Raw genomic sequence first — 20,023 nt, 5'->3', positions numbered from 1 at the left:
GCCACTGTCTCTTCTCTGTTGACTGGTCTCAGGTTCCAACAGTTAGGGTCACCCTCACATTAAGGACTTCTGCTCCGAGCATCTATTAGCGAATTCCCCTCGGTATTCCCATTTCCGGCAAATGTGTCTTGGCCTACATTGCATTCCGTTACTATTTTATACGTCTGTTCTGCTTATATAGCTGCATTCACGTGAGTATATCATGAAGTCATCACATTTCTATACAGCAGCATCAAGGCCCCATACTGCCAGTTATACAATTTTATGTTAAACTGGAAATAAAGGAGGAACTCTATTCACTTTCCAAAAGAGATACAAAGTATTGGATATTGCACAAACCCAACCTGCCATTTGGGGTAGTGGGGATCAGCATGGAAGTTGATATAGTCCCTATGATTTACTTTTTTTTTTTTTTGTATTATCTATCTATCTATCGCTTTAGAAACTTTTGTTGAAAAGTGGTATATAAAATAATAATAATAATAATAATAATAATAATAATAAAATAATTAATTAAAAAAATTAAGGAAAATTAGAGAAGTCCTGGAAATAATAAAGCAGCAAATAACAGCAGTGTCAAAGAAGATTAGCAGATATGAAGCCAGAACTACACAACACAGGCAGAATCTCCAATTCCAGTCGAATCAGAGACATTTCTACCAAAGCATAGAAGGAGAAACAGCAAGAAACATAGAAACACCAAATAAAGAAGAAACAGTGCAATTCTGGGGGAAATTATGGGACAATCCAATAGATTATAATAAAAAAGCAGGCTTGATGAAAGAGGTCAAAAATGTAACCAACAAATGCAAGATCTAATAATAACACCAGAATTAATAAGTGAAAGAGCAAAGAAAATTAAAAATTGGACTGCTCCAGGTGACGATGAACTGCATGGCTTTTGGCTTAAATACCTAACAAGCCTTCATAAATAACTATCAAAACAGTTCAATCCCATTTTGCAAGGAGGTGATATTGGACAATGGCTAACAACTGGGAAAACTCATCTCATCATGAAAGACCCAGCAAAAGGTGCAGTTCCAAGTAATTATAGACCGATAACCTGTCTGCCAACCATGTTCAAATTATTAACTGGAATAATAGCAGATGAAGTGATGCAACACTTATTAACTAACAAACAGCTTCCAGTTGAACGGAAAGGAAATTGCCCAAACACCAGAGGCACAAAAGGCCAGCTGCTGATTGACAAAATGATTTTAGAAAATTGCAAGAGAAGAAAAACAAATCTAAGTGTTGCATGGATTGACTACAAGAAAGCCTTCGATTCATTGCCTCACACATGGATACTAAAATGTTTAGAAACAACTGGTGTCAGCAAAAACATTCAGATATTTATTAAAAAAGCAATGAGAATGTGGAGTACACAGTTAACAATCAATGGCGAGACACTTGGACAGGTTAGCATTAGAAGAGGCATTTTCCAAGGGGACTCACTATCCCCTCTGTTGTTTGTAATCACCATGACCCCACTTTCACAAATACTAAACAAAACAGGCCTCGGATACCAAACATCTAAAACATCAAGTCAAATCAACCATCTGCTGTACATGGATGATCTGATGTTGTATGGAAAGTCCCAGTCAGAAATCGAATCACTGCTAAACACTGTCCGTATATTCAGTAGCGATATAGCAATGGAGTTTGGACTAGACAAGTGTGCTGCATTAATAATGAACAGAGGGAAAATAACAAAAACAGAAGAAATAGAACTGCCCAATGGAAGCAAGATCAAGAACCTGGAAGAGAAAGAACATTACAAATACTTGGGCATTCTCTAGGCTGATAACATTGCACACACTGAAGTTAAAAGAAAAATTGGAAGTGAATACATCAGGAGAGTTAGAAAAATCCTCAGGTCCAAACTCAATGGCGGGAACACCATAAAAGCCATAAAAACCTTGGCTATACCTGTTATCAGATACAGTGCAGGAATAATAGACTGGACCCAGGCAGAGCTAGAGACGCTAGATCGTAAGACCAAGAAAACAATGACCATCCATCATGCTCTGCACCCCCACAGTGATGTAGATAGGCTATACCTCCCTCGCAGCTCAGGTGGAAGAGGAATGCTGCAAGTCCATCAAACTGTAGAGGAGGAGAAAAGAGGCCTTGAAGAATATATCAAGGACAGTGAAGAAGATGCACTTCAAATGGTCAATAATGCGAAACTATTCAACACCAATGAAACAAAGCAGGCCTACAAGAAAGAACAAGTCAAGAACCGAGGAGAAAAATGGAGAAATAAGCCACTGCATGGTCAATATTTGCACAATATAAGTGGAAAATCAGACATCACCAAGACCTGGCAATGGCTTAAGAATGGCAACTTGATGAAAGAAACAGAGGGCTTAATAGTGACTGCACAAGAACAGGCACTAAGAACAAATGCAATAAGAGCCAAAGTCGAAAAATCCACCACAAACAGCAAGTGCCGCCTTTGTAAAGAAGCAGATGAAACAGTGGACCACCTAATCAGCTGTTGTAAAAAGATCGCACAGACTGACTACAAACAAAGGCATGACAAAGTAGCAGGGATGATACACTGGAACATCTGCAAAAAATACAAGCTACCTGTAGCCAAAAATTGGTGGGACCATACAATTGAAAAAGTTGAAGAAAATGAAGATGTAAAAATATTATGGGACTTCCGACTACAAACAGACAAACATCTGCCACACAATACACCAGATATCACTGTAGTCGAGAAGAAAGAAAAACAAGTCAAAATAATCAACATAGCAATACCAGGGGATAGCAGAATAGAAGAAAAAGAAATAGAAAAAATCACCAAATACAAAGATCTACAAATTGAAATTGAAAGGCGGTGGCAGAAAAAGACCAAAATAATCCCAGTGGTAATTGGCACCCTGGGTGCAGTTCCAAAAGACCTTGAAGAGCACCTCAACACCATAGGGGCCACAGAAATCACCATCAGCCAATTACAAAAAGCAGCTTTACTGGGAACAGCCTATATTCTGCGACGATATCTATAACAACCAACAGTATTGATGATAAAATTGAGCCATCCCAGGTCCTTGGGAAGGACTCAATGTCTGGATAAAACAAACCAGTCAATAACACCTGTCTGACTGTGTAAACAAGAAATAATAATAATAATAATAATAAATTTGAACCCAAGGCTCAGCACAGCACTCTCTCAATCAGGTCCCCCTGCTTCTCCTGTGATCATCTTTTGGCATGCTACATACATGCATACAGGTGATCCAGTGACACAGACAACTCTCCCAAACTTGTAGTAGCTGAGCTGTTGAATTATTTACTGATGAAAAAACTGCAAAAGCAAGCTGTGTACAATTCCAACTGCTTTTCCTCTTGACGTGCCTCCCAACAGCCTCTCCACATGACCTAGTTCTCCTGGAGGGGAGTGATTATCAATTATCCAGCTGTGAAATATGCAGGCATGAGTGAGGAAGCCAGCTGGGCGAGAGGCTGCTATCACAGGTTCTGTTAGTTTCAAACCACAGACATTCTGTTTTAAGGCTGCACATACATTTGCTAGGGCAGCTCCTACGTGAATTCAGGGAAGTTGCGGGGGGCGGGGGCGGGAAGTAAAGTATTTCCTACTTAGGATTTCTTTGTGCTTTTTCTTCTCACTGACTCTCTCCTCTCACCCCAAGTCCCTCTCATTGGTCTGTTCTTGTCAGAACTCTGCTGGATCAGATGAAAGGTCCATCTAGCCCAGCATCCTGTTTCCAACAGTGGCCTAACACATGCCTTTGGGAAGCTTAAAAGCAGGTCACGTATGTACTGATGGGGCCTGGACTGTCTGTGACTTTCCAGGAAAGATATCTTGGGGTCGCGCAGAAGAGCTCATGGAAAATGTCAACTCGGTGTGTGCAGCTGCAGGAAAGAAAGAAAGAAAGAAAGAAAGAAAGAAAGAAAGAAAGAAAGAAAGAAAGAAAGAAAGAAAGAGGCTGTTCTCATGAGCAACCTAGCCCGGGCTCGGGCAGCCTAGCTTAGGCTAGGCTGCTCATGTGGAGCGCTGGGATCCAAGCAGATCCTGGAGCTCCTGCCCAACTGAACCCCGCTCCTAAGCACGGATCTTAGCCTAGGTTAAGGGAGCAAGGGTTTCCTTGGCCTGGCTGCTGGGATTGTGTGTCTCCTGGGGCTGCATGCAGCCCCAGGAGACACAGAGACAAGTGCCTAGAGTGGTCGTCTGACGGGGGATCCCACCAATGCATCGCGCTCATGGCGCAGTGCATTGTAGGATATCCGACTGGGGGCCGCTGGCAGGACATATCATCCTGTCCTCTGGAGACTCTGCACTGCAGGGTGCATTGCAGATTGTCTGGGAGCATGGTCTGTGCTCCCAGCAGCACTTATTTGATGGTCTGAGGTGAAGGTGAGTTGGAGCAGCCTCCCCACCCGCCGCCCTCCCAGTCGTGTGAATAGCAAGAAAAGAACGAAGGAAGGAAAGATAGTTCAGTATAGTACAGAAAAGGGAATGAATATCAAACTGCTGGTATAAAACTGCCATACAGTAGCAGCTGATGCGGGCATTGCCAGGGGCACGGCGAAAGTCACCTTTAAGCATAAGTTAGAAGGTGCTTACCTCCGCTGGGGCAGCACCTGCAAGCCCAGAACTCCCTGCAGCGGGGGATTGGCTTCACCACTCACCTGGCCTCTGCGGAGCTGATTCCCCACCAGTGGCCAGGTGAGTGGTGGAGTGGATCCTCCACTTCAGGGAGTGCTGGGCAGTGCGCGGCATCTCAGAGCAGCTTGCAGATGCTTCCAGAGCAGAGGTCAACAGCTCCTAATTTATGCTTAAAGGTGACTCTTGCTGCCGCCTCTGGTGGCAGCCGCACTGGCTGCTACTGCTTTCATATAAATGTACAATGAAGCCATGGGTGGAATAGTGTGTACAGTTCTGAAATTAGGATTTATTTATTCATTTTTGTTTTGCCCAATATGCATCACTTTGCATTTGTTTACCCCCAATCTCATTTGTTCCCCTTTCACCCTTTTGTTCCCCTTTCACCCTTGTTTGGAGAGATCCTTCTGGAGCGCTTCATAATCTGCTTTGGTTTCACCACCTTGAATAGGATGGTGCCATCTGCCAACTAGGCCATTTTGTTGCTGGCTCCTCACTCAAGATAATCGATGAGCAAGTACAAACAGCACCAATCCCAATATAGATCCTTTGTACTGGGGGAGAGCACCGCTTATTTCCCTCTGAGATGAAAATTGTCTATTTTAGCACATCTACATAGCATTGGACATGTTTTTCAAGAGATTAACAGTTACTTGGAACCTTATGGTTGCAAGGAATGTACCGTGAGCCCATTCTGGGGGAAGGCAACAGTTGCCCCCCCCCCTCTGATTACTCCCCCGGATCAGCTACATGTCTAGCTACTGTGAAATTTTAAAAAGCAACTATGTGTTCATGTAAAACACATTATGCTTTTGCAGACTGTTACGCCTTAAATGTTTATAAGAATAAATCCTTGAATCCTGTTGCTTCACTTTCAGTAAGATGTGCCTTAGGATGTATTTCCAAAGGCATATACCATCCATGTAGAGTCATTAACTTCTCATACATTCTGTTGCAACTAGTGATATGGATTGGGGCAAAACCCTGATCATGCAGTACTGACAGGCGTGAAGCAAGATGCACAATGAGTGCAATGTGAGGGTTTCAGTTGTCTTCCGTGATGCAATCATGTCGCCAGATCTGCTGTTCATATGTGGCACCATGGAGTCATCATATGTTCTACATGATCCCCGACTGGCTAGGCTGACATAGAGAAGAAGCTCTTCCAAGTTGTTCTTTTAAAAAAGAACTTTCACATTAAAAATCAAATATCTTAAAAGTTTCGCACAATACTAGTTGATACTACAGTCAAGAGTTAAAGTTTGTGTAAGTGCTAACCTTGTGTGTTTCATATTACTTTTATCCCTGCTATGTTACTTATAATGATAGTGAGGGAAAATGTACCATCTCTGTTTGGCAATGGTGTGCTTCTTGGAAAATATAGATATTTTGGTCTTGGTGCCATTTTCCTCAGCCTGATGGAAACCACTGGCAACATGAAGATCTGCTCTGGTTTTTACCTAACACATACTGGACGTTTTGAACCCACAAGCAATGATCAAGAAGTTTATACACAAGTCATAAACATGTGCAACCACATTTACTCTCCCTTATATATTATGGGACGCAGTCAGCCCAGTCACAGTGCTCCATAGAAAAGGCCTCCACTAAGCAGGGTTCCAATCATGAATCTGGCCCCAGTTTGTGAGAACAAGTGACATGGCTTTTGAAAAGATTATTAAAATGCTTCACCACTTGGGTGGTGTGATTGTCTGTAACAGGCTGCATCCTTAGAGTTTTCTAAGAGCCCATTCAGGTGTTTTAGTTGATCTTTTGTATGCTACACTGATTCTAATGTACATAATTTGGTCTGTATTTTACACGGATGATATGGTGATGATGATATTTGCAAAATTATAAATTAAGTAAATAAAATAATTTTATATTATTTATTTATTAATTATTTAAAATATTTCTATACCACCCAAAACCTGCATCTCTGGGTGGTTTCCTGCCTCTCTGGGAGGATGAAGATGCATTATGTGACTAAAATTTTGTGAAGACTATGAAGAAGACTTATTGGCCAAATTTGGACGTAACATGAAACCAGAGTTAAACGGGGCAGTGGTTGGAACTCAATTACGTCCAAATAGCACAGTTTCATGGCAAAATCAACCTATGGTTTGTCTCACCAAACTCCAGTTTGAACCTTCAGTTTGCAGTAAGGTTCATCACCGAGATCAGAGGTTTGGCCTCCGAAGCGTTATGTCAAAATGCGGATGGCGCCATAACCAAGGTTCTGTGCTGTTTTTGGAACCGCAATAATAGACAGCAGTGCAGACCCGTCTGGGATTGCACCCGCTCCATGCCTGTGGCGCTTCTTGCTGGCTGCCTCTCCGAGCACCAGCCCTGCCCTGCCCCTCCAGTCTCCAATGCAGCAATGCAGTTGCCTGGCAACAAGGATGCTGCCACGTGCCATTCCAAGCTTGTCAGCCTGTCAAGCTGCAAAGTCACACAGGGGCATTCCATCTTCCCACTCTGTCCCTTGCTCCCCCCCCTCCTGGCGAGCAGGAAGGAAAGGGGATGGGATGACAGGATGGTCACTAAGTACTTTGCTCCCTGAGAATAAAATAACAATGATGAATGTCCATAAGCACAAACCCTCCAAGTGGCAACATAAACGGGGCACCCCACTGCAGCACCGGGATGGGACAATTTGTCAGGGGGAGTTCCCGGGGTTGGGTTTAAAAGGCAGCCCTAACCAGGGATCACTGAACAGCCAATTTTGATTTTTATCACAAATAAGATGGGGAAGCGGGGCCCAGCCCCTTCCTTTTGGGGGACCTGTGCACTCCCTAGGTTTACTTATGAGAAGGGTTGGGCAGCAGGAACAGCATTGATGACACTGAGACGGGAGATTCTTCATGTGTGATGGCAACAGATGCTGATCCTAAGCAGACTGCTCACTTATGAGAGCGTAAGGCCATGGGGACCACCCCATCACAACTCATGTGAAGAACCATCTGTGGGGACCGGGGCATGGATCAGAACTGCTAATAATGCATAACGACAGAACAACCCCTTCTCCCATGTACAACTCTCTCATGAGAGTGTCAGGCCATGGGGCCTCTATATCGAGCCAGGTTGCTATATGCAGAAAAGCCATGGGGATGGGTACCTTGTGAACTGCTCTCCTGCCTTGGTAGCTGTTAAAGCATACTTTCTGCCAGCCCATCCACCCATGTGGACATATGCACCCCTGCTTGTGCTACAAAACCACTTTCCTTGGGTAGCTGGAAATCGGGGCTCCCCATCATGACTTCCCATGGTGGCATATCTGCATACAGAGCAATGGTGCCCTGCACCTGGGAATTTTGAAAGAGAGTTAAGATCTGTTCCCACACCTGGTATTCCCTCGTCCACACATGTGGCTAGGCTCTATCACATGGAGCATCACAGTCTTCCTTGAGTCCATCCAAGGCTTCCCGGGGAGGAGGGGGCTGCAGTGCAAACATTATATCTTTAACCAGAGAGAGTGGGGGCCTCACACAAGTGGGGGCCTCTTTGTTGGGTTTGCTCAACTCATGAGCATGCAGTCCGAGTGAAGACCAAGGGTGTTTAGCCCAATGGTCCTCCCCAATAGACTGGCCCTCTCATGAGAGGAGTTGGAGTAGGCTACCAGCAGCAATAGGTCATGGCGGTAAAGATTCCCCGCACCCTCCAGATCCTTTGCCCTCATGTTCCCTTCCCTTTCCTGAATAACAGAAATAGAGCCCCCCCCATACCCCCCCAACTCCCCTGGACTCACTTGTGCTTGTGCAGGATGGTTTTGTTGTGGGGCTCTTGGGAGGTGAGCAGTGCCGTTGCTGTCAGAAGAAGCGCTGGCACGGCATGGCATGGAAAGGGATTTAAATGTCCTTTCCATGCCAAGGATGGGAGGACTGTTCTGAAAAGGCATGGCCAAGCTTGGCATGCCCCCTTCAAGATCGTGGCGAGTCGCAGCCGCTCTGGGGATGTGCTGACATTTTGTCCACAGTCTGGCTACGGAGCTTGCTGGGATACAGCTTCAGCAGCCAAGAGCAGGGAGGGGTCATCCTGCTCTGAAACCAGAGGCTGCTGAACTGCGGTTGGATGAACGTCTGCAATGCGATTCAGGGTTTCAATTTCAAATTGAAATCGCTGGTTTGTCAATCTCCAGTTTCACATTATGTGCAAATTCGGCCATTGTCTATATCTGTTAAGGAAAACAGCTAGGCAAGTTCCTATTGAGATTATTCCAGTGGGTTCAAGTTGCTGAAAAAGCCCAAATTTTCAGACATGCTCAGTAAGTGGAATGGCTAGCCCCCTCACTCCTCTTCACAATCAGGAAGCCTGCACCAACAGGGTTCCCAATTACATGGAGGAGCCTCAAGGCTGGCTCCTCCTCTAGGCAAACTAGCCCCTGAATAAGAGGATGGGTCTGGTGAACTGTTGGAAGAGGCAGAGATTCCAAATACAATCCCTGAAAACTCACAATCAGCTGCTGACATCTTAATGCTGCACACATGCAGTCAAAAGAAGTATGCATACAGAGGATGCGTTCCTGCTTCTGAAGCATGGGTGCTTACATGTTAGCACCTCTCTGCCCTTTATGCCTCAAGACTGCAAGTGTTAGTATTGAAACCCCATGCATCAGTGGCACAGCAGAATTTTGTACATGTACTACATAAATTCAAAGCCAATTCTTTATAGCCATTTGCTGTGATCTGCATGGTGGTTGCTGAATCACAAGACCAAAGTTCATAAGACCAAAGCACACATAGATAGCTACCTGTCATCTTGCCAAAAAAAAAAAATAATGACTGGGTTGATAAAATGATGGGTTTGTAATGAGACATATACACCTTCCATTTCCTTTGAATGGCTCCATTCTTATCACTAAGCCTTACTTGGAAACAGGTGTGTTTAGTCATCAGGGTGTAGGCCTTGTGGTATTCTAGCCAGTATCTTTTATGTTTTGTTGTTTACAAGTTTGTCCCAGTGGGGATCCAGTTGAGTGTGTGTGTGTGGGGGGGGAGGTAGAGTCAGAAAGGGAAAGGGAGGGAAAAGAGAAGCAGAAAATGGAGTTGTTTCTTAATAAATGCTTAGCCAGCATGGTGTAGTGGTTAGAGTGCTGGACTAGGACCGAGGAGACCCGAGTTCAAATCCCCATTCAGCCATGAAACTAGCTGGGTGACTCTGGGCCAGTCACTTCTCTCTCAGCCTAACCTACTTCACAGGGTTGTTGTGAAAGAGAAACTCAAGTATGTAGTACACCGCTCTGGGCTCCTTGGAGGAAGAGCAGGATATAAATGTAATACTACTAATAATAATAATCATAATAGTAGTAGCAGTAGTAGTAGTAGTTAAATCTATATAAGATTACTTTGTGTTTGTTAGGGAAGCAGCTATAAAACAGGCCTCTCAAAGCTGATGAGAAATATCTCCTTTATCTAGAGCTGACTGTACAATTTCTATAGCATTTTCTGGTATTTAAAAAACCCATTACAAATCTTACCTTTTATTATCCTCACAACAACCCTGTGAAGTCAGCTTGGTTAAGAAGTAATGAATAAAGCAACTCTTGCAGCTGAGCAATGATTTGAACTGGAGTCTTCGGGGCCAAAGCAAATACCTGCCCACTCCATCATATTGCCCTCTACCCCCGCTCCTCCTAGTTGTACATTGCTAACACAACATTTTTCTGGATGCATTGTGAAATATATGTACTTTACTTTCTTCACTATTTGTTTCTGTTAGGAACTACTTTCCTGTTGGCATAATGACCTAGCAATGATGTTCTGCTGTCTTTAGGAATAACTTTTGCAAGATTCAAGGAGGAGAAAGAATGACTAGAAAAATAAAACCCCTCAACCTGTATCTGAAAAATCTAAAATGAAAACAGCTCATATCCCGACTCAGTTTTATCTTCCCTCTTCTTTCTCCACTGCTGAGCAACACCACAAACAGCATCACTTCATCTTCCTTAGGCATCTGTGTGGAACCCTGCTTGGAAATTAAATTTCAACATGGCTGGAGTGCTGCAAAAACAAGATAGACTGCAATGTTTCTATCTGCCAGACCCATTTCTCATTTTGGGGTTAGTTTGCCATCAACTTCCTTTCTCCGCCTAAGCAGTAAGCATTGTAAAGCTTCTGGGTGTTTTCCAGATTACACGCTGCAACGTACTCGCAACGTGTCCGCTGAGCGCCCCTCCGTATTGCCCTTATTTCCACATCGGTGTCGCTGCGTTCTCAGCAGGGTGCCGTTCATATTTCCCATAACTTGATTAAAATTTTAATGATGCATTGTAAATGTGTTGTAAATGCACTGCAGGAAAGTAGTTGTATTTTTCAGTTATAGGGAGCCTTGCCCTGCATTTTATGCATTGGAACATCTTGCAGTGTGAACAGTTCTTTGCCGCCCCCTTGCCGTGGGGAGAGAAACAGGCATGGAGAAATCTTGGCTTTCCCCTCCTTTCCTCCCCACAGTTCCCAAATACCACACCTCCCTCCTCCTCCACTTGCTTCAAATATAACTTGAGCTTGGCAACACAGAAGGGAAGGGGAGAGCAGCTGAGCAGATTTCTGAATTCAACCCTTTCTCGTGCACTTTTTACTGAAGAGGGAGCCCATTGGACTAAATCGTTTACTTCTGTGCAATCCCACTTGCTTACTACAAGGCAAAGATCAGAGAGAGAGAGAGAACAGTCACTTACTTAAAAGGAGGCCCGTGGAACTGAATCATGATTCATTTACTTCTGTGCAATCCCACAGCCCTCACTGGAAAAGTGCTTGCTTCCCTTCTGCCTCTTCCCTCCTATTTATTTATTTATTTATTTCTCTTGAGGTGTGCCAGATCCTGTCTTTCCCCTTCCTGGCTTGCCACAGGATTCCCATTTGCTCCCCCTCGCAAGCAGTTCCCTTGTATTGTCACTCCAAAGGATCTCCTCATGCACCCCAAGCACCATTCCCCACCCCACCCCCAGTTATTGCTTGCGCAAAACTGGAATGATGCAAAACAAAGTAAGATTTTTGTTTTGGAATGGTGCTTCCCCCTGCTGGCAGACTTGTGCAAGGCAGCTGAGAAGTTACCAAAAAAAAAAAAAAAAATTGACGTCGCCTGCCCTCCACCGCAACTCCATTGACCCAAATGGAGTAGGAAGGGGGCAAATAAATACATTTCAAGGAGAATATGGACAGTCCTGCCTTGAAAACACATTGCAATGGATGGAAAATATGCATGGCCACCAGCCTACAATGAAGCATTTAACAACACTTTACTCTCGGTTTTAAACCATTGCAATGTTCCGTCACACTTTGCAACGCTTTACCTGTTGCAAATCTTGTAGTCTGGAAAATGTCCAGGTCATTGGGTTGGCTTGGTTTGCCAGTCAAAGCTAATCAGGTACGGTTGCTGCAGTCACTTGCCAAATTCCATTTTTTAAAACATCAATATGGTGGTTGTACAACTGTTGCAGGCAATTATTCTGATCCTTCCTTATGTCTGATTCTTTCCAATTTATTTTCTTCTGATGGGGGAAAAACAGTAACTGGATGAGCAAATTCTTGTGCAAACTGGAGAGGGGGGATAAACAGGCTCAATGCACATTAGAATTTGTATTGGAATGTGCATCCAAATACAAATGCTGTTGGCACTGCATTACTCTCAGTGTTGTTTTTATTGTAAAACACCCAGAGATGCAAGTTTGAGGTGGTATACAAATATGCTAAATAATGAAAATAATAAAATAAAGTGAAATGCACACTAGTGCACACCATTCTGATGTCTCTCTAGTGCAACTAGTCATGTAAGTGCAAGCAGCTGAGCTGGATTGGGGCATATATGGGTAAAGCTTAATGTGCATCAAAAACAAGCAAAATAAGATTCTGGTTAGCCTGCAGCTGGCTCTTTTTGGGATGATCTATGTGCATGTTCTTGCACATCCAACTTTGCTCTTCTCCCTTTTTCAAAGTGTGCATTTACTCATGCCACAAACCACAGCACAAAATGGAATGGAAATTGTTGCACAACCAGCAGTCTTGTACATTTCTGTTGATATTGATATTGTATATGTTCAAATGCATGCTCTGGCCCACTCTGTAATGCACATCAGTTTGCATAACTGCTGTTTTGGAGTGGAGCGCAGAGAAGATTCTCTCGTACGTTTTTCAGAAGTTTTTCAGACAAGCAAGCTATCCTAGACATTCCATGACTATCTAAGAGTGTGGGAAGGCAAAGTAGAAAACCCTGAGGAAATAAGAGGGTGGACTTTGCACATCCTTAGCATTCCCTCTGCCACTCCTTAAGAATCTTTAGAGCTTAGGTAGACAAGTGCACTGCACAGGGCAACAACCCCTCACTGCTCACAGCACATAGCAAAAAAATCGTCCAATGATTTTACTATGATCAGATACTTCCGTTTTGTAGACCACAATCATCAACCATCATCATCATCATCATCATCATCATCATCATCATCATCATCATCATCATCTTTATTTGTTAGCTGCCCTCTAAGAAAGCACAGTTCTCCTTACTAAAGGGCACCACTTTTGGTTTCTTCAATTTGTCGTCATTGGATCTGTGTGTGTAATGTCACTCTGTCATATCACAATAGAAGATTGATCTGTTGCTGACATTACCTTAGTTCAACATAACCTGCAGCTGCCTTCAGACCAGTGAAAGCAAACTGCTCTGATAGGAATCTAGGAACCCAGTATCTAAGGATCTGGAGTTGCTGGCTCTGCAGAACTATTACAAGGTTGCCCCAGTTTAACAAGGTGGTGTGTTTTGTATTTTATGACTAATGGATCAAAAGTCACCTATTACACATTTTATGACTGATGACCCAAATGGTTGTGTAACTTTAATAAAAGCTGACCTCTGTGAGGCATCTATCTATCTATCTATCTATCTATCTATCTATCTATCTATCTGTCTGTCTGTCTGTCTGTCTGTCTGCAAAGAACTATTAATATTTACTTCATCTGCCTATTCTCCAGGAGCTTTTGTGCTTCCATAAAGAGGGAACCCCGTGCTGTCAGCTAGAATGTTGGAACTTAGACCATAAAAGATTGTGCCTCTCCAATATAGTTGAACCATTTCTTATCACCAAAGGACACTAACTGGCAAAACCCCCCATACAAAACAAAAACAGCTTAATAGTGTGCATGTGTCCTCCAAGTATGTGGTAAGATCATGTCAAGGTGGAGAATGGGAGAGCAATCATCTACAGTTTTGAGGAGTGATTACCAAAAACCTACTTGCTGCCATATTGTTGTGTGTTTGCTGTGTGACTACTGAATACACCTGGATTAAAATTAGTTCTGAGTGGTCGCAGCTCTGGCCCCAGAGTTTCCACACAACTGATTCAGCACCAAGAATATAATCAATATTCAGTAACAATAAACCGCTCAGAAAAACTGAAGGATTTTGCTCAGTGTAGACATGGGCTATCTAGCCCATTTTGCTGGATGTGCTCAAGTGTGGGTCTAATTCTAAGATTTTTTGCTTACAGCTTTTAGTTTTCCTGAAGCTGTAACCATTAGAGTCTGTGCCTTAGCAATGAAAGCAAAGAATAATATATTCTATACACCTTAATTAACAGAAGGGAATTGCTAATTTTGTTACTTGCTAGTTTTATACTTGCAAGTCAACAGAAACAAATGGAAAACCCAACTGAAATCTGGGAATTCTTTGCAGAGAACTATCAGGAGGTTTCCTGACTTCACACTGTCTTTCTTCACTCAAGAGTGCTAGAAATCAGAATCACACAAATGATAGAAGGATCCTAATAGATCGCCTAGTCCAATAGGCTACCCTAGCAAAGCATGGACAAAAAGTGAAGGTTCTCAACAGATTTCATTCCAATTACTAAAGTCATGTTGTGTGAATTCATGGGATACATGTGGATATATGGGCATTTTGTTCTACTTAAAAGCTGAACACAGCTACTTGAATGTGAACTCTGAGAGGTCTTCAATTCTGAGTTGGAAGGATATCTCTGATTGAGTGTGTGCCTAAACTTGGCTTTGTAGGTCAATATTCCAAAGATTAGCAGCACCATAGAACATTCAGAAACAAGTATTCATTATGAAATGCTGGGACAATTGTTTAAAATAAGAGACAGACCTTAAAACAGAGGACGTCATGCATCTCTAAACTAAGCTCTTCAGATCTCATAGGAGTTGCTGAAGATCTTTGAGAGAAAAAGTCTCACCAGAAGATTTCAAACAGGGTTTGCCTGTAAATATAGATAAAGGTGAGTGCTCCTTACATCTCATTGTAGTGAACTGGATTTATACAGCCCAAATCTGCAGGATTGCAGCCTTGGAGTTCTTTAGGGGTACATCCTAACAACATCCACTCCAGTTTTGCACAGAAAAAAATCCACTGGAAAGCTTCAGAGAACATGAAATCTGAGAATGAATCATCTGTATGTATTTGAATGAATGTGTGTTGCTGTAAGTGGAATATCCTAAACTTGCCCCATTCTTGGGCTAATTCAGCCCATTAGATAATTCAGATACTCCTGGATTGTAGTAAATACTCTTTGTTTTTCTGAATTTCTTTTTCTTGCTTCTGTACTGGTCAAAGACTGTAATAAATCATCTATCTATCTATCTGTCTGTCTATCTATCTATCTATCTAGTTTCTCTGAACACTGATGACACCCCAAGCTCCTTCCTTTCGCCTTACTTAAAGGACTCTAAACTTGCACAAAGTTTCAGATAGCTGAAACTACAGTTGGGGGCAGGGAAGTCAATCTGAAGAGATAAATAAGGAAAGGGTACTGGCCATTTCTGGGTGTGGGTTCACTTATCTTCTCAGAGCCAGACTACATGTGATGCCGGAAATTTCTTATTGGATCTCCTGATTAAGAAACACACGCATAAAAGCAGCGGGGGCATTAAATTAGATTGGAGCAGCAGTACCAGAGACAGGAATATAACCCTTCTCCGCTGCACTCCCCCCTGCCGCCCGCCGCCCAATCAGAATCCTCTCCTCACTGACTGAATCCGCTATTACACTCACTGGGGGAAAAGACAGACAGTCATATTGTGTTTGGAACTGGAGTTCTAAATCCAAGTCCAGAAAGTGTTCCGTAAATCCATTCATATTGCTTGTTGTTGCTGTCCCCATCTTTGACCCTCTGCCTGGCCCAGGCCTGGTCCTCCTCTCACCTGCACTGATCTTCTCTGTCCGTGAGAAAAGAGCCAGTCCCTTCCTTGCATTTGTGCTGTGTCGTCCTCGGAGTTTCAGAAACACAGAACAAGGCAGATATTGAAAAAAATATTTAGGGACATTCTAAAAGAAGGCCACAATCCACAGGGCACTTAAGGGGATATATTTACAGTTAGGGAGCCCCACTATAGTAAATAGGACTACAATCAGCTAAGGAAAAGGACCTGACTTTAATTATTTGTGGGTCACGTGGATACAAACTCGGATCCATTTTAAAACGGAAGGTCTCAGCTTCTTGCCTCTCTACCTGGATAGCCACATATAAACACATTGATTCTTTCACCTGCCTGTCTGATAGATTCCTGTGACGCACACCATCCATTGCCGTGTGGCAATTTCACCATGACATTTCCAGTACAGTAAAGCCACTTTCCACCCGGTGTTCATTTACCTGTCAGTGTTTGTCTCACTCCATCCCTCCAGCTGGCAACGTTCAGGCCAGCCCCAGGAGACAACTTCAGCTTTTATACTGACACTGCAGCCCAGCTGATGAGCAGATGGCACCGACAAGCTTCGGCAGCCCTGTTTGGGATTTATCTTGGCTCATAAGTTGCATTATTTCACCCAGGAATCTGGTGTATATATCATTCCATTAGCAAAGAGTGAAGTCGGAACCACTGAGCAGAATGCCACACAACGGTCCCTTCCTCCTCAAGCCCCACTTTGTGCACACAAAACAAGGCGACCCTTTCTGATTGAAATATTGATTCTCACAAACTATAATAACAAAGGTATTTCCCCCTCTGTTTATCTTCTTGAACATTTAGAAACCAAAATGCAGCAAAATCATCTCCAATCCGAGTCAATACATGAAAGGAAACAGTTGCTGCCACCCAAACCCTCAATCAATTTTACTTTAATTTTGTCTTCTTCTGTGCCATTGTAAATACCTGATCAGTATGGAGACCCCAACGTCCTCGCAGTTCGCATACACGCTGCTCCATGTCTCCTGAATCACCTTTTTCTCTGCGTCTGACATCTCTTCGCTTCTTTCCCATCTCTCAATCTCCATTTCTCCTTGGACTTTCTCCATGAAAAACAGCCAGCAAAATCTTCCAGGGAAGCCAGGAGGGGAGAAAGAGATGTGTGAGTCTCTCTCTTTCAATCTCTCTCTCTCTGTCTTTCTCTGTCTGTGTGTGTGTGTTTGTGTGTAGCAAGAAGAGATAAGGTGTTCTGTTTATAGTGATGGTGTAGCTGATAGTGTTCCTGCCTCCCTCTCTGTGTGTATATGTCTGTCTATAAAGACAGACAGAGGTATGTCATAGAGATAATCAGGGAGAGAGATTGTGTGTGATCAGATTTTAGATCTTCCAGTGGAGCCCATTGCTGTGGTTCACTTCAGCTCAGCATTTGTGTGTGTCTGTGTTTGACTCTGAAGGGAAACTGACTAAAAGTAAAATATTCAAAGGCATTGCAAGACCAGCCTCTTACCAATGTGTGAATGTGAGCTCACTTTTCTCTTTCCTCGCCTCCTCCCTTTTCTTTCCTCCTCCTCCTCCTCCTCCCTCCTCCGTGTGTGTGTGTGTGTGTGTGTGTGTGTGAGAGAGAGAGAGAGAGAGAGAGAGAGAGAGAGAGAGAGAGAGAGAGATTTAATAGAGGTACTCTTGAGTGTCAAAAGCTCTTGCTCTGAGTGTTTTATGACTTGCCGGTTTTGTTTTTTTTCACCATTTGTAAACAGCTCTGAGAAAATGCAGCATCTGAAGTGAATAGTTAAACTTATCCCAACAGCTGGCTGAGCTGCCTGAGATTTTTGATTGCCCCCCCTCTGCCGCGCGCCTCCAACACTTAAGAAATTGTTTTATTTAACAGCAGCAAAAACCCTTGCCACGGTGCTACTCTGTGTCATTTATTTTTTTTAGTTGCTGGGTATATAGAGAGAAGAGAAAAAAGGTTCTGTTCAATACATGTTTATCTCTACACTGAATTATATCCTACTTCCAAGGAAATGTTTCTGATTATAAAAGGTCCCCCCTTTATCTTGTCTATGGATCAAATAGCGAAGGAATAATCTGGTCTAAAGCATTTGTGAAGGAAACATATTGGTGTATTAACTCATTGACCTTTTTTGTTATTTAGATTGAAGATTAGGTAGTACTTTTTTCCCCTGGCAAGAGTAAAAGAATGGATTAGGAGCAAAGAAAGATGCATCTTTTTGCCGCTATGAAGAAAGCTGTGTAGCTTTTTGTGTCTGGTTCAATCTGTTTGTATGACAGTACAACTAATTCAGGTTAGAAATATTGTTCCTGAAGTTCAGTCAATATGCTGTGTATGTATGTGTGTGTAACAACAGAAAGTACAAGAAAATACACTGAAGTGGGATATGAGAGAGAGAGAGAGAGAGAGAGAGAGAGAGAGAATATATAAGCATTAAAGTAAATATGATTAATCCTTCAGAGGGATATAAAAAGTGATACCCAAGGAGATGGTCACATTTGCTACATACATCCAGCTATCTAAAAATGTTCAGTGGATCTCTCTTTCTAAGGTTAGGGAAGGTTAGGGAAGGCATAGCTACTCCTGGATACTCTAGATCAATTTAGGGGATGAGATTGTAGCTCAGTGATAGAGCATTTGCTTTGCATGCAGAAGGTTTCAGTCAGGTTCAGTCCCTGACATCTCTAGGTAGGGCTGGGAAAGACTCCTGCCTGAAACCTTGGAGAGCTGCTTCCAGCCAGTGTAGACAATACTAAGCCAGATGGACCAATGGACGGACTTGGTATTATGGCACTTCTATGTTCTATGTTCCAGTTTCATTTCTTGATTGTACTGGGCCAAGAAGCAGAGAGGTTATAAACACTAAATAAGTTCAACATGCAGAGGCGCTCTTACTCCTGGACTTTGGGGCCCAGGTCCAGGGGCTCCACAGCCCCTTGGGGCCCCCAAATCCTCTTTTGTCTGTCCTGGGTATCGTGGTCACCAGGCAGAGCATGATGATGCTTAATTTGCAGGGGAGGGGGGCCTCCAAAGGCATTTAGGTCCAGGCTCCAAAATTAACTAGATGTACCTTTGTCAACATGACCAATTTGGATGGGCTTCAATGGTGCCATTTAGTGAGGCCAAAAAGGAGGGAATGTTCCCAATCACTACCTAGTTTCAGAACAAAAAAGGTTATTCTGCAGGAACACCTATAAAGGTCTTGCCAATGTATTGTCTAGTTCTACGCACTGAGGGTGCCCATTGTTATAAACAATGTAAAGGCCTATACATGCCATTGGCACAAAATCCGTTGCTTTAAAAAAATCAAAATCAAAAATTCTATAGTCATATTTTAGAATAACAGCAATAAGGGTTATACAAATACATTGCTTTGTTTAGGTATGTCCACAAGTAGGTCTTAAAACCTTATTGAGAATCTTCCCTGCTACTTAATCCTCTCGCCTCTCCTTCTGTTCCACATCCTACTGAAATCTGAAATGGGCACCTCTTGCTTCCGCCTGCCATGAAGCATCCTGCAATGAGCTGCTTCATGTAGTAGATGGTGGGCCAGTTCCCAGGGGCAGCCCACCCAGCACCCACACTCATGGATGGTCTGCAGAGGAAGGAAGGCAAAATGGCCTCATGCTGCTTTTTCTCTTCCCTTCCCAACAGAACAAGAAGGAAGAGGGATAGATGTGAAAGAAGAAAGGAAAGCGTGTGTGAGGATACAATTTTAATCAAGAAAAGGAGAAGGGTGGGAATGGGTTGGGGTGCCATTTGGTGCTCTGGTTCAGGTATTAAAAAGCCATGGGCTGGCACCATTGGCGATCAACATCCCTACGCTTCATGGCCATTTTGCTTCTATGAAATCTCCCTCTTTGACACTTATCATGGGCTAATGTGGTTCCGTTCTCCCTCTTTTCATTAGCGCCAACAACCTCTGGAAGGGACTAGAATTTTGTTCCTAACAAAATATGAAACTTTCTCCTATGAATACCAGAAAACTATCTATGCAGAAAGTCCAGTCATCTAATCACAGCTTGATAAAGAGTAGTTGTGTGGATCTGCACCAGAATGGAAAGCCGAGGGCAAACCTCCACGCAACCTCAGAGCTCACTGTGAGATTTGGGGCATCCCTCTCACCCTAACCTACACACAGGGCTACTGTGTGTTTAAAATGGGATAACCACATTGGAATTTAAATATTCTATTATTATTCTATAAATAATCTATTAGGTTTTACAAGTCCAACTATATGGTGAATTGAAA

General features: G+C 43.1%; 1 protein-coding gene across 4 annotated transcripts in view; it reads right to left on the bottom strand.

The window, feature by feature from the left end:
- CYGB (cytoglobin) overlaps positions 1–20,023 on the bottom strand; it is a 103,243-nt gene that overhangs the window by 78,697 nt on the left and 4,523 nt on the right. For 2 of the 4 annotated variants that reach the window (XM_053292265.1, XM_053292268.1), the window contains exon 1: positions 16,729–17,263. In XM_053292265.1, the coding sequence (XP_053148240.1) occupies positions 16,729–16,871 (143 nt within the window). In that variant the 5' untranslated portion in view covers positions 16,872–17,263. The other 2 variants (XM_053292267.1, XM_053292266.1) reach the window with 2 other exon arrangements.

This window comes from Hemicordylus capensis, chromosome 2, assembly GCF_027244095.1.
Source record: "Hemicordylus capensis ecotype Gifberg chromosome 2, rHemCap1.1.pri, whole genome shotgun sequence".
In the NCBI taxonomy this organism is placed as follows: Eukaryota; Metazoa; Chordata; class Lepidosauria; order Squamata; family Cordylidae; genus Hemicordylus; species Hemicordylus capensis.
This window is presented reverse-complemented; position numbering and strand designations above follow the sequence as displayed.